Source organism: Quercus lobata, chromosome 6, assembly GCF_001633185.2.
Source record: "Quercus lobata isolate SW786 chromosome 6, ValleyOak3.0 Primary Assembly, whole genome shotgun sequence".
Taxonomy (NCBI): Eukaryota; Viridiplantae; Streptophyta; class Magnoliopsida; order Fagales; family Fagaceae; genus Quercus; species Quercus lobata.
The window spans coordinates 38,431,339-38,444,539 of NC_044909.1; the positions used below are offsets into that span (position 1 = coordinate 38,431,339).

The window sequence follows — 13,201 nt, forward strand, 5'->3', positions numbered from 1 at the left end:
TCAAAGCCGCCTCCTACAGGCTGAACCATTTGGAGTTGAAGGCAATAAGGGGTACATAGACAGGCGCTTGCCCAAAACAGGAGAGGACTTACCAGAGGGAAATGAACGATCAAGGAATTCCTTGTCCTCAACAGATAGTTCCAAATTCTCTGTCCATAGCAGGTAGTCCACTGCATCTTCCTCTAACCCAAGTGCCATGCCCATTTGGATCATTCTGCAAAGTGTGTCCATTTGATCCGCACTGTTAGGTAGAACTGCTTCCAAGATGGCTCGTGCAAAAGAAGCAATGAATTTTATATCTTTCTTTCCTTCATTCCAGGTTGATTTATTGACAAGCAGTCTCTGTGAGTTCTTCTCCCAAAGCACCATTTTTTTAATTTCTACTTCTAGCCTCCTTTTCTGCAAAGGTAACTGTAAGGCATACCGGACTGATATTGGGTCTTCCGTGCCATAAACTGAGAGTTCAAGGAGAGATTTTGCAGTCTTGTGTTTTTCTTCCATTGGCATATTTGCAAAGGCCAACACCAACTTGATCAAAGCTTTCCCGATCAGGGAATCTGTATCATCAATAATTTTACTTGCAGACAAAGTACAATGTAGGTCAAACTTCACAGCTTCAGATATTTTTCGAACACCAAGACTCGTGTAAATTTCTAGCAATTTAGCTGGAGATGACAAACACTTTGGTGGGAACCATACAAACAGTGGATTTTCACTAGCTTCAATAAATAAATTTTTCAACTGCAAATCATCAGCAATAAAAACTTCTTCTTTCATCACAAACTGAACTGCTCCTGAAGTATTGGCCGCTGGAAGCATGGTGCACTGTCTTTTGAGGATACTTCTAGCGTCAGAATCCCAGTTTTCCCAATTTTCTGATATTTGCCCGAAGAAGGAGCTTAGCTTAGCAGTGGAAACTTGATGCGAAGCCTCCCAGATATTCCAGATATCTAAAAAATCATATGGTGAAGGAACTTCGCAAACCCTAAAAGCCCTTGACAGAAAAGGTAGCAATTCCTTCTCATAGTATTTATCAAGAGCATGCAGACGAGTGTCAAATAGATTATTCTGGTCATGGAGTACACAACGCCAATTTTCCACCCATTTTCCTTTACCCATTTGTTGATCTGGGATCCATAACTGAGAGGAACGCGTGTCCTGCATCCGTGGATTCCAATTAAATTTGTATAGGAATCTGTAGGTTCTCCTGACAGCAGAAGTTTGAACATGAGACGTAAGAGCATGGGAAATAAGATTGCAGGCTTCCTCAATATCCACCTTCACACCTATGGCTTTTAGATCTTCTTTTTCCAGAGAACTAAGAGTTACATAGAACTTCTCATCAATGAAAGGCCCATCATTTGGTGTTAAATAACATTCCCAATCTGGATTGAACAGGAGACATTCTTGTGGGAACCTGTAGCCCATGTGTGTTTTTAGCCATCTGCTTCCTGTTAATTTGTCGAGCAAAATCTTAAATGTAGAGTGGTCAGTTGACTTGCAACTTTTTTTGAGGGATATGGCACACTGAAGCAGTGAGAGAGCACCCTCTGGTGCTAAAGATGCTGTTTCTCTTGGCAACTTGAGACCTCTTGCAACAAAATGAGCCCCTTCACTAAAATTAATCACAACGCCAAGCATATTCAATTCACATTTATATGAGTGGATGCTGAGACCGTAGAAAGCCTCATCAATGAAAGGAAGGTCCACGAACTTGGAGACTGTTCCCCATTTCTGATCAAACAAAATAGATTCTGGGGCAGATTTATAGCCATGACAAGTCTTCAACCACTTCTCCCCTGACAAGCAGCTAATTATATCAAGTAATTGGGTCTGCATTATCTTGTTCATGCACCTGATGCAGTTGAGTAAGGAGAACACATTGGTGCTGGTTAAACTGCTTGAAGAGAATGTTGACTTGAGTGTAAAGGAAAGCATTTTACATGCTCCATTTATATCTACAACCACCCCAATTGCCTCAAGTTCAGTTCTGTATGAACCAATTCTGCTTCCATAATATTCTTCATCAACAACAGGCAAAGGAACAATATTCAATAAGTGGTCCCAATTAAGACCTGGCAGAAGGGACTCTGAAGGGCATTTGAAACCAGAGCTAGTTTTCATCCAGGGTTGGTCTTTAATTTTCTGCACAAAATTGTTACCTGCAAGCCCCAAATGCTGGATGCATCCAAGTAACAGAAAAACACTACTTTTTGTCAAAATTGAAAGATCTTTTGGAAATTGAAAGTGCTCTGGTATTTGTTTATAAACATCTTCCAGATCGATGACAACACCCAGAAACTTTAGCTCCTCCTCATAACAATCAAGTTGGTTTTCATAGTATCTTCTGTCAACAACATGCAGATCTGTAATTTGTACAAAACCATCTACCATATCAGGCATCAGACAGACAGTTCCTGGAGGAGTCCAATACCCCTGGTTTGTCTTCAACCATTTCCCTGCTTTCACATATTTTAAGAAGTCTTCATCAAGTTTATTTTGGTGATTTGAGTACTTTATAAATCTAAGCAGCAAAATTGCAAAAGGTTTGCTCATTGATGAGGAAGCAAGATGCTTAAGGTGATCACTGAAAAGCTGATACATATCGTCAGAACCAATCCGCATTCCAAAGAAAATCAACTCATCTTTATAAGCTCTTATCCTGTCCATATAATACGCTTCATCAATATCTGATAAAACCTTTAGAGTTCTTCCCATCTCCAAGAGAGTTGATACCTCAGTTCCATCACAAAGAAAGCACTGGGAAGGAGTATTAAATCCTGAAGATGTTTTAACCCATTTCCCGTTCCGTATGCTTTGGACGAACCTTATAGGTAATCCATATTTCTTAGCTCTCAAATTTTGGATCCAGGCCAGAAGCATTAAAGCCTCCTCACATGTTAGTTGACTAGAAGCAACTTGCAACGCCATGTCCTGAGGTATTATGTCTGGCAAATCAGAAGTTTTTCCATGCTTTTTGAAAAATTGCAATAGTTCATTTGCTGGAGTGCATTCTCCAGCAAATTCGGCAGCTTCAGCATATACCACCCCAAGTTCAACATACTTGCAATTAGCCTTCGTAAATGGATTAGATCCAAACAGTTTTATCCATTTGCTACTGGAAGCCGGAACAAGAGTATTCTTGCACAAAATCACATTTCCACATTCATCCACGACTGGCATGAAATGAAAAACAGTACAAATCTCTCTCTCTCGAATGTAGTTTCTTAACCATGTATGATACATGAAATGAGAAAACAAGACAACGAGTTTTGGGTCTTTCTTTATTCCAAGAAAATAACCAAGTTGTGAACAATATTTAGAAACAGTAGTGACTACCAAACCCACGTCTTTGATAAACCATTGCTTCAAGTTGTATTGTCTTTCACACCCTACCAGAGCAGCCACCAAGGTATCAGGGAAGAAGAAACAGTCATATGGGCAACCCATCACTTGGTTCCATTTGTTTAGCCAGGCATGTTCTTGTGGCTCCCAGACAATATGAATCTTTAGACGTTCCTGTTTAATTGCTTGTAAACTACATGACTTTATTTCTCCATTCCAAGTAATGTGTTTGAAAAGGGGTATGCTATTGACACTCCTTAGTGGAATAAATCTCCATTTTTCAGCAAGAAAGCAAAGAAGATCCACATACTCTTCTGTAGAAGCTCTACAAGTGAGGTTGCATTCTTGAATGCATTTTCCATACCAGTCATTACAAATACCTGCAGGAGCAACTTTGAGAAAGTTGCAGGAATCGTCATATTCTTTGCAGTCTACTGAATTATGCAACACAAACTTCCCCTGAGCAGAAATGGCATGGGAAAGGACACCATGTTCTTTAATACGCCGCATGATTTTCCTGAACTCAGGAAGGACTCTTATCACGTTAGTTGGCTTGCAAAAGACTATCTTCTCATCAACAAATGTCTCATAAGGAACAATACACTCTTCCTGCAACAATCTCATGATAAATTGCCTCACTGTATTTAGCTATTTGTATGGACACACTTGGCAAGGCAAGAAATGAAGTACTTGAGCAACAGAAAAGTATTTTTCAGTCAATGTGGACTTCATAAAAGCAGTAAAAGCGCTGCAAAAGGAGCAAGGCACTTGGTCCAGGATTCCAGAGTTCCACTTGTTATCCAACAGTATGGTTTCTCTAGAAGATGAAAGTATGAAGTCTCCCTGAATTATAAATGGGAAATTAGTAACCATTGCAGTAGGTAGGAAGGCAAAAACACCAGTGGAAGAAGTCCCCCGCTTCAGTCGCTCACCAGATGGAAAAGCCAGAGATATCACCCATTCTTTTATATCCTTCCTTGCATCCACCATATTATTCGGTTTTACAGGGAAGCCTTGTCTCCATACATAATAAGGGCATGTGGTCTCGGTCGCATCCACTTCCTCCTGAACTGAAAGATGGACTACACGGCAGTTTGCTCCCCGAGTCTTTAATGAGACAAGGTTAGTCTCAGTAGAGATAGAAACTGCAGAAATAGAGTCTGCAATGCAAGTTTTACTGCTGGTTTCTCGTATTGACAATCGCTTGATTTTGTTCAAAAATAGCAATACTTCAGGATGAATTTCTGATAGTTGTTTCTTCACAGCTTCCACTTTCTTAGGCTTTAAAGGGAGAATAATCACAGTATTTGGCAGAGCCTTGCCAGACCCATAAATGGCCCGGATGTCTGAATAAGTTGGGTTTGTGGAAACCCACTCTGGGACAATGTACCCAATGGCACAATCAGGATTTGGAATTTCACTGAACCAGATTTGGTATCCGTTGCTAAATACGTGTGGCAGTCCACTGACAAGAAACACGCTCTTGAATCCTATTCCTGTAAGTTGCCAAAACCCTATGTCAGAAAATTGGAGATCTTGACAACATCCTTTAAGTTATGCGAATATCAAGTAATGAACCTCTTAGAAGGCCAATCAAATTAGCAGATATTTCCACAGTTGTAGACTCACTATGAGCATTTAGATGAGTAGGGTAATGGAGATGTGAAGGCACTGCAGAAGGATTTTCTTTTTTGTTGATCACAAGGACATTTTAATTGCCAAGAAAAGCCAGTCCACAGATAGATGTACATTCAATTCACAAGGCAAGGCTTCTAGAAGAAGAACCAGGTTTTGCGCATGAGATCACAATTGTGTACAGTCAAACATTAGACTTTCACTATTTACATTGATAGAAGAATAAGCTGTGAGAAGGGTTCATCAATTTGGATAAAAAAGGGCATCAAAAGACAAAGACATGATATTCCTTTCACTTAAATTCATGGTTGAATGAGGCAATTTCTAAATAATAAAAACATAAACAGATGTCTTTTTTCCTCAATCCAACACACATGCCATAGTTTAGATAGGTTCATCTTCTTTTAGATCAGACGGACACACATTTGGAAAGAAATCAGAATGTTTTGATGCGACTTATGATGTTTTTGCCAGAGTTTATTTGATCAATTACTAATAACAAGTAGCAGCTATTTCAGTGTTCTTTTTAGTTTTTAATGATTCCTCTCTCATTTAGATAAGCTGTCTGCTTGAAAAGTTTCCTATTTTCAGTGAATCTATAATGCCAACTCTAGTGCAGTCCTTATTTAGCAATAAACAAAGGAGAAATCAATAGAATAAAAAACCAAAAAAAAAAAAAAAAAAAAAACCTTATAAACCCAACTAGGTTTATCAATCAAAGGATTGAAGCTATTCTATGTAGACGGATAGAAGAAAAAGATGGCTGGTTCAGCTTCAGCTCAATCAGCCACTCTCAACATTGTTCCAAAACTCCAACCCTATGTCCCTATCCTATGCTATCAGAATTATGTGAATTTCTGATGGGTCCCCTATTAGTCACCTTGAATGTATTTTACTTTTTAAACTACAATTTTCAATAAAATGTGTTCCATCTATCAAATAGGTAATAATGAAAATTGAAAAGGATAACAAGAGTAAGGTATGATAAGGAAGAATAGATTTTGAGGGGGTGGGGAGAAGAAAAAAAAACTACATAAACGTAACAAAAGATGAATTCTCCATTTCTAATAGCTGCAATCTTGATTATAGACCATAGAGTGGCAAGTGTTGTTCATACTTTGGGTAAAGTTATGGCCAAGGTGAGAGAAATGACATCGTTTTATCACTCTTAAATGAGGCCATGCTAAAGGGACATGACAAGATGTTCCTTTTGTCTTTTAGGCTAAACAACATGTCATTTCATGTTGACAACGAGCTGTGGCAGCCAAAGCCCCAAGACCTTGTCAACCCCACAAACCAAGGCCGTTAAGGGCAACCTTCCCAAAACCATTTAGGAAAAAAAAAAAGAGAGCTCCTTGCTGTTTCCCACAAATTGAATCCAGGGTGAATCATGATTTGGCCAAGGAGGTGACACAGCTTTATAAGTTTAGTATGGAACTAACTCTCTTTTTTCCTAGTTGCACAAAAACAGAAGGGTAAATCATAACTTGTTACAGTGGACTTTATATAACAACAATTATTCCGATGTTACCTGTTCTATTCATTTGTTAAAGGACTACTAAAATTAAGTCAATGCAATATGGAATGCTCATAATGCATCAGAGTCTTCTGGAATCTTCAGTTTGTTGACATCCTCCTTGTGAATTTCTAATGCTCTAAACGCATGCAATTGGTGCCATTAACTTAGGCAAGGATGTTATCTAAACAAAGGGATTAAGTGCTTTAGAAATGTAAACTTCCTTCTTGAGATACAATAATTATTGCATATGCATAATCTTTCTCACAGCAGGTGGATACCTTATCCTCAAGACACCCCATAGCTTTAGTTTTTATTAAATTCCCATTTACATCCTACAGGTGGACTGAGGAATAAGGATAATTACTGTCTTACAAATGACAGAAACCTTGTACAGTGTAGACTTTCTGTCTCCCATCCAAGAAAAGTCTAGGACCCCGTAATTTTTCGCAACTTCTTGCCACACAACAGTGACGTGGCAAAGTGTGATTGGTAAGAAAAAAATGGTGAGTCTATGTTCAAATGATAGTTAACTACTCACAATCTACCACGTTAGAATAGTAGCAAAAAAGTTGTGGAATAATTTGTGGTCCTAGAACTACTCATGGATAAATCCCATAGTCCTACACACAAACTAACTATGCATATCAAGAAACATTCTCATCTGATATAAAACAATTGATGTACAAGCAAAAAAGACAACAAAATCTCAAATGAATTTATTTGCAACACAAAAAAAATTCCCAATCCATCAACTATCAACAAATTTGCTCCTAAAACAATCATTACTAGACACAGATTTAAAATGTCGCCCTATAATTTATGGAACATTGACTATGAAATAAATTCGGAAATCTATAGAAAATGTTGTTTACCCTTTTCTCCGATGAAGCCTTGGTGCCTCTGGCCCCTCTTGGTGGATCTTCCAATGCCACAAAGGGAATCAATGTTGGTTTTAGAGAACCCAACTTCATTGTTAAACACCAATAGAGTCGCTAGTGCACCGATTCCTGTTATATCAGCTGTCGTCAGTACAAACTCTAGCGTCGGCTTCACTCCAGCTAAATACTCGTTGTCTTCAGCATTCTAACCCAACACGAATAAACCAACAGTTCCAAACATATCATCGTCAAAATAAAACAACTTTCATAACCCAAAACAAACTTCTTCAAGCACACACAAAAAGACTTCAAAAAGAGAGAGACCTGAATAAGCTCCATAAGGAAATGGACATCTTTGGTATAGAGCTCGGAGGAGAGGTTGGCCACAGCATTTTGAAGATCTTCAGTTAATGGGTTTGGACGACTCTCACCGATTAAGAATTTGCGCTTCCTTATATCTTCTATATGCAGCTTTGCTGCTATGGCGTTATTGTTTTGGTTGCTAGTGCAAATATAGCTATCCATCCAGCTTCTCTATATTTCTAACAGAAACATTCAAACACTTACCAAAGTCTCAAAGCTCAAAGAAGCTATATATATTAGGAAGACTAAACTGAGCACTTACGAGTTACCAAAAAGAGAAGAAGGATGAACTATACAGTAAAACCTATGGCCCCACTGTTCTGGTGAATATAGCTGTTATCCATTCGGCTTCTCCATATTGCTAACATACAATTATCACAGTCTCAAAGCTCGAAGAAACAGACAGAAAAACAAGCTGAAAGCTGAACTGAGCGGTACTTTTTACCAGTTTCCAAAACAAAATAAGGAAGAAGTAAAAAAAGTGACGGTGTGCAAAAGTTATGGAAGTTGCAATTTATGGGAGCATTCTGTTGCAGGCTTTGCGTATGGCATGCAATGATGACAATAGATTTTCGTCAGAAATAGCAGATTTTGATAGGACAGTTTGATGGACAAGTAGGCTACACTACAGAGACGCCAGTCATGGGACCTGAGTTCGGTTTTTAATTGGTTTGGTCCTGTGCAGTTCTAAATAGTTTGGAACAGAGTCTTTGGGCTGGCCTTGCACTCGTTATTAATTTCGATTGGGTCTTACTGGAATAAGATTTGTACTTAAAATTGGAACTTAATAGTGCCACCATGCCAGTATATTGGGCTGAACTTGTTGGAAATTTAGGGGTTTTTTTTTGAGAAACAATTTATGGGGTATTTGGTAGAATAGTTTAAGTAATGTTGTTTGTAATTTTTTGAAATATATATAGATAAAAAAAAATATAAAAATATATATAATATTATTTAAAAAGTGAAAAATGTGAATTTGCTGATAATCGGTAGTCTCAAATGTTTGTTCCCAAGCACTTTCTTTCTTCTTCTTTTTTTGAGCCAATGTTCCCAGCACTTTCTTGGAGTTGGAAAGGACATTTTTTTTTTTTTTGGGTCACTTTTAGGCTCCGTTTGGATTGTGTTTGCGTCAATGGAATTTGCATTTTTGGCTTTTTTTTTATCAGCGCCTCTTGCATTGTTCGGTTACTGTTCATGTGTGAACAGTAATTGAAAATTTTTTTTTATTGTTTTTCATTTTTAGCAAAATAAACGGTATTCAAACGCACTCTTAGTATAAAAATTAAGAACTTTTTTTTTATTACACAATTATTTTTAAAGATCATCATTATCTATTTATTTGATTAAAATATCAATTTATTTAATTATTATTTTTTCTTCATGCACAACAATTATCATTCACTTTCTTTATTTATCTATCTTCGGCATACATAAAAAAATAATAAATAATTAAATGAAAAATGAATAGTATCTGTATAAATTTACACGGTTACTTTTGTTGTGGTTGAATTTTACACAATTTGCATAGATTAATGTGGAAGGTTTTGGGGGTCAATTTGGCAAAATGTAAGGATTATTTTATTTTTCAAAAATTGGTGTGAATGCTCTAAATTTTATTTTACTTTTGTACAAAAAATATATATATTTATTTCTATGACTAAGAAAAGAGAAGGAAAGTTTTCTTTCCTACAAATATGGTGATCTTTGATGAGTCCATACGACTAGGTTGGCAAACCATGACCATATATAGCCAAATTCTAGTAAACCTAGTAGGTTACGAGTGAGATTGAATAATATTTCAAGATCAAGATAGGTTAGAGTTTCAAGTGGTGAAAAGAGCCAAGTTTTTTGAATGTCGACTCTAACTTAATTCCAACTCGCTCATTGAGATTTATTTATCTCAATTAATTGGGGTTCATGTAAATTTGCATATCATATATATATATATATATATATATACACACACACACAATCATTTGACATAGGGTTTCATGTTTTCCAAGCCACGGATAGAAGCAAATTTACAGCATTTTTTCTAAGACTTTTGGTGAGCCTGTTTTGTACACAAGCATTAAAGATCTTCCAAGCTTTCTTAAAGCATCAACAAGAGATCCTATTCAAAGTTTTGAAGATCTAGTGATCAAGATGAAATTGCTGCAATTTGGTTAGATCAACGTTGTTAGAATGAATCTTCAAGTGGGCACTCCCAGTCACGAGTAATGCCGATTCAAAGCATTTTGGGACCTAAGGTGACAACTTTAAGGAGATCATTTTTATAATTAAGTATTAATTAAATAGTATTTATTTAATTTTTGATACACACACATAAATTTATAGACATATATATAAAATTTAAAATATGGTTTTCTTACTTTTCGAGATACAAAAATACTAATTAAGTTTTTGAATTCAAATATCTCTAATTCTTTTTAATTGATAATATGACTAATCCACTTAATTATTCTTGTAATATAGTTAATTTTAATTTTTAGAATATTATTTTTACAGAAGAAATTGTAAAATATATTTTTAGTAGTAATTTTTAATTTTCTCCTTTTTTATTATATATTTTTCATATCTATATGGATTATTTTTTTCAATAGATATTTAAAAGAAATGCCTCCTACAGTGTAAAATTATAATATAATTAAAAAAGAAATGCCTCCTACATAGATATTTAGTAAAAATACATATATTACAATTTTAATTATTAAATTTCATATTCTTTATGTTCTTAACACACATATCAGATTTCGTACCAATCGAATGTTGTTTATTATTTGATCCATAAAATTATTTTTTTATGCAAAATTTTAGACTACAAAAACTTAAAATTTAAACATTTGATTGATGACATAGTTATTGATTTTTTATCTTCTTAAATTTTTGTAAGCGTGGAAGATATAAGAAGAAAATGTAATTCCATTATAAAAAAAAAAAAAAAAAGAAGTAATTCAATGGTAAATTTACCAAAATTTACATTAAATAAAAAAAAATATTGAATAAAGTTGTAGCTATTGACTAAAACCAAGTTTGTAGTCAAACTTTTTCCATAAAATAATATTTAAAATGCGGAACAATAAATCTAATTTATTAAAACACTATTATAGCTTCACTTAAACTTAGATATTCAACAATTTCAACCTTAACAAGTAAAGATGGGGTGACTAAAAATGAAATTAATACACCGCGCACCCTTGGTGCGGTGGTCACTCCACAAGTATAAATGCTTGTGGGGTGTGGGGGGTAAGGGCCGGGGTTCAAGTCTCTAAGAGGAAGCTTCACACACATATACACTTAGATTAAGCTAGAGTAGAAATTCTACCTTGTATATAAAAAAAAAAAAAAAATCAAATTAATAATGCAGTTTTTTTCTTTAATTGAATATAAAGCATAAGATATAAAGAATACAGAAAACTTATTTACCTTATATAACTTTTGATTGTTCTAAAAAAAAAAAATATATATATATATATATATAACTTTTGATAATGACTTTAGGGGTAAAAGGGACAGAGAGTAGTTTGTCAAGAGAAACTTTTTAGAGAAAAAGATTTTAAAAAAAAAGGGTTTCTTCCATTTTTTTTAAAAACAACTTGAAAAAAAAAATACATAAAACATATTTTATTTATTTAAGTTGCTATACATAAAAATAAAATTATGATATCATAATCAAAATTATGGAGTCTTTTTACATTTGGAGGCCTAAAACAGTTGCCTCCCAATGGTTTTTACTTTGGGAAGATTGTTCAATTGGTTTTTCATTATAAATTTAAATCTTGACATATCATATTATAGTGTAAGGAAATGGTCTCAACCAATTATTAAAAAAAAAAAAAAAGTATCTTGTGTATCATATATGTAATCCAAGATTAGGAAGGCTTGGTAATTGCGTCTCTGTCACAACAAGTTAATCAAGCCTTTTCAGCAGTCAAGATTGAAGCAATGGTGGCGACACGTGCACTAGAATTTGCTTTGGAGGTTGGTATTGATCGAGCTGTGGCTAAGGGAGATTCAAAGATGGTGGTGCAAGCTTTGATGTCGAAGAATTCAAGTTTGGCCTCTTATGGTTGCCGGGGGAGTTTTTGTGTGTAGCTACGTGTCTTCTATTGGAGGTATGACTCTGCTAGATCCGAATTTGTTTTGGGGAGTTCAATCCGGAACTCGTATTGACACCCCATTTTGCAACCCGCATTTAACCTTACATGGAGGGTAAAAGGGTAATTTCACCTTGGAAATATGCATCTTTATTCTGGTCACTAGATCATTAATCTCATTTTACCAAAATGATCTTGATGTTGTAACGATCAAATTGACTGGTTATAAGTCATAATCGGACTATCAGATTGAAAGTTATCATCAAATCAAGTTCTAATGGCCGAGATGCACTATCACAAATTGAGTCCAACTATATGTGATTATGAAAAATTGATTTCAATTGGTTATAAGTATAATCAATTTGAGAACAATGATGTATTATAATTTGATTGGTTAAGACTACATTTTATGGTAGGGTTGCACACACTTAATTAACTAGATAGTTAAACATTAATTATTCAATGAGTAATTTGTGCAATTATCTTTTAATTAGGGTAAATTTGGGACCAATTAAGTCTGAAATGGGAGTGATTGGAGCCATTTAATGTTAATTGGGAGCTAATTTGGGACCTGTTAATGTTAATTGTGCTGAAATTATTTTCTAATAAATGACCTCTGCTCACTATTTCATCGATATCTCTCAGAATATTTTGAATCTATGAATGAAGTTAATTTTTCCAGAAACTAGACATCCAGGGCTTCAATTTGAGTACAAGAACGAGACATTTCCGATCATAATTGAGTTAGATATGATTATTCGAAATTGGCTCTACAGGTTGTTACAGCAGTTATAGGAAAACTGAATTTTGGCTTACTCCTCACTCCCACCAATCTTTCCATTTAATGCACCAGATTTCCCCCAAGGCTAAAATGAGATCTAGGTTCATAATTCTTTGTCAACCCTCATTAAATGTCATTCCATTCATATTTCCTCCACCACTACTATATAAACCCCCCATTTCCTTCATTCCAAAAGATACAAAAAACCCTCTCTCTTTCTCTCTCTTGAGTTCTAGTGAAATTGAGTAGTCTTATCATATCTTGGTCTTCTTGAGAGTCAAGGTATTGAGTAAGACTCACTCTTCCTCTCCTAACTGTTCTTTTCCTCCACCTTTAGGACCTCTACCAAGAATCTCCTCCTCCACCATATGAATCTTGTATGAAGGTATAATTCATTTCCCCAACTTGTTTTTTATGTTGCCATGATGAGAATTTAGGATTAAAGCATGATAGTAACTATTTAAATTCTCTTGAATATGTTTGAATGTTCTTAAATGTTCTTATATATTCTTCATATGTTCTTGGTTGTTCATCACATGTTCATGCATAACACTAGTTTCGATCTGAAATCAACATCAAAAAG

General features: G+C 35.2%; 1 protein-coding gene across 1 annotated transcript; it reads right to left on the bottom strand.

Annotated features, from left to right (window-relative positions):
* Positions 1 to 7,902, bottom strand: LOC115950251. The gene is made up of 4 exons (XM_031067480.1): positions 7,702 to 7,902; positions 7,372 to 7,582; positions 4,036 to 4,841; positions 1 to 3,954 (listed from the first exon to the last, which is right to left on the bottom strand). Exons 1-4 carry the CDS (start codon positions 7,900 to 7,902, stop codon positions 1 to 3), a joined length of 5,172 nt encoding a protein of 1,723 aa, XP_030923340.1.
* Between the last annotated feature and the right edge of the window lie 5,299 nt (positions 7,903 to 13,201).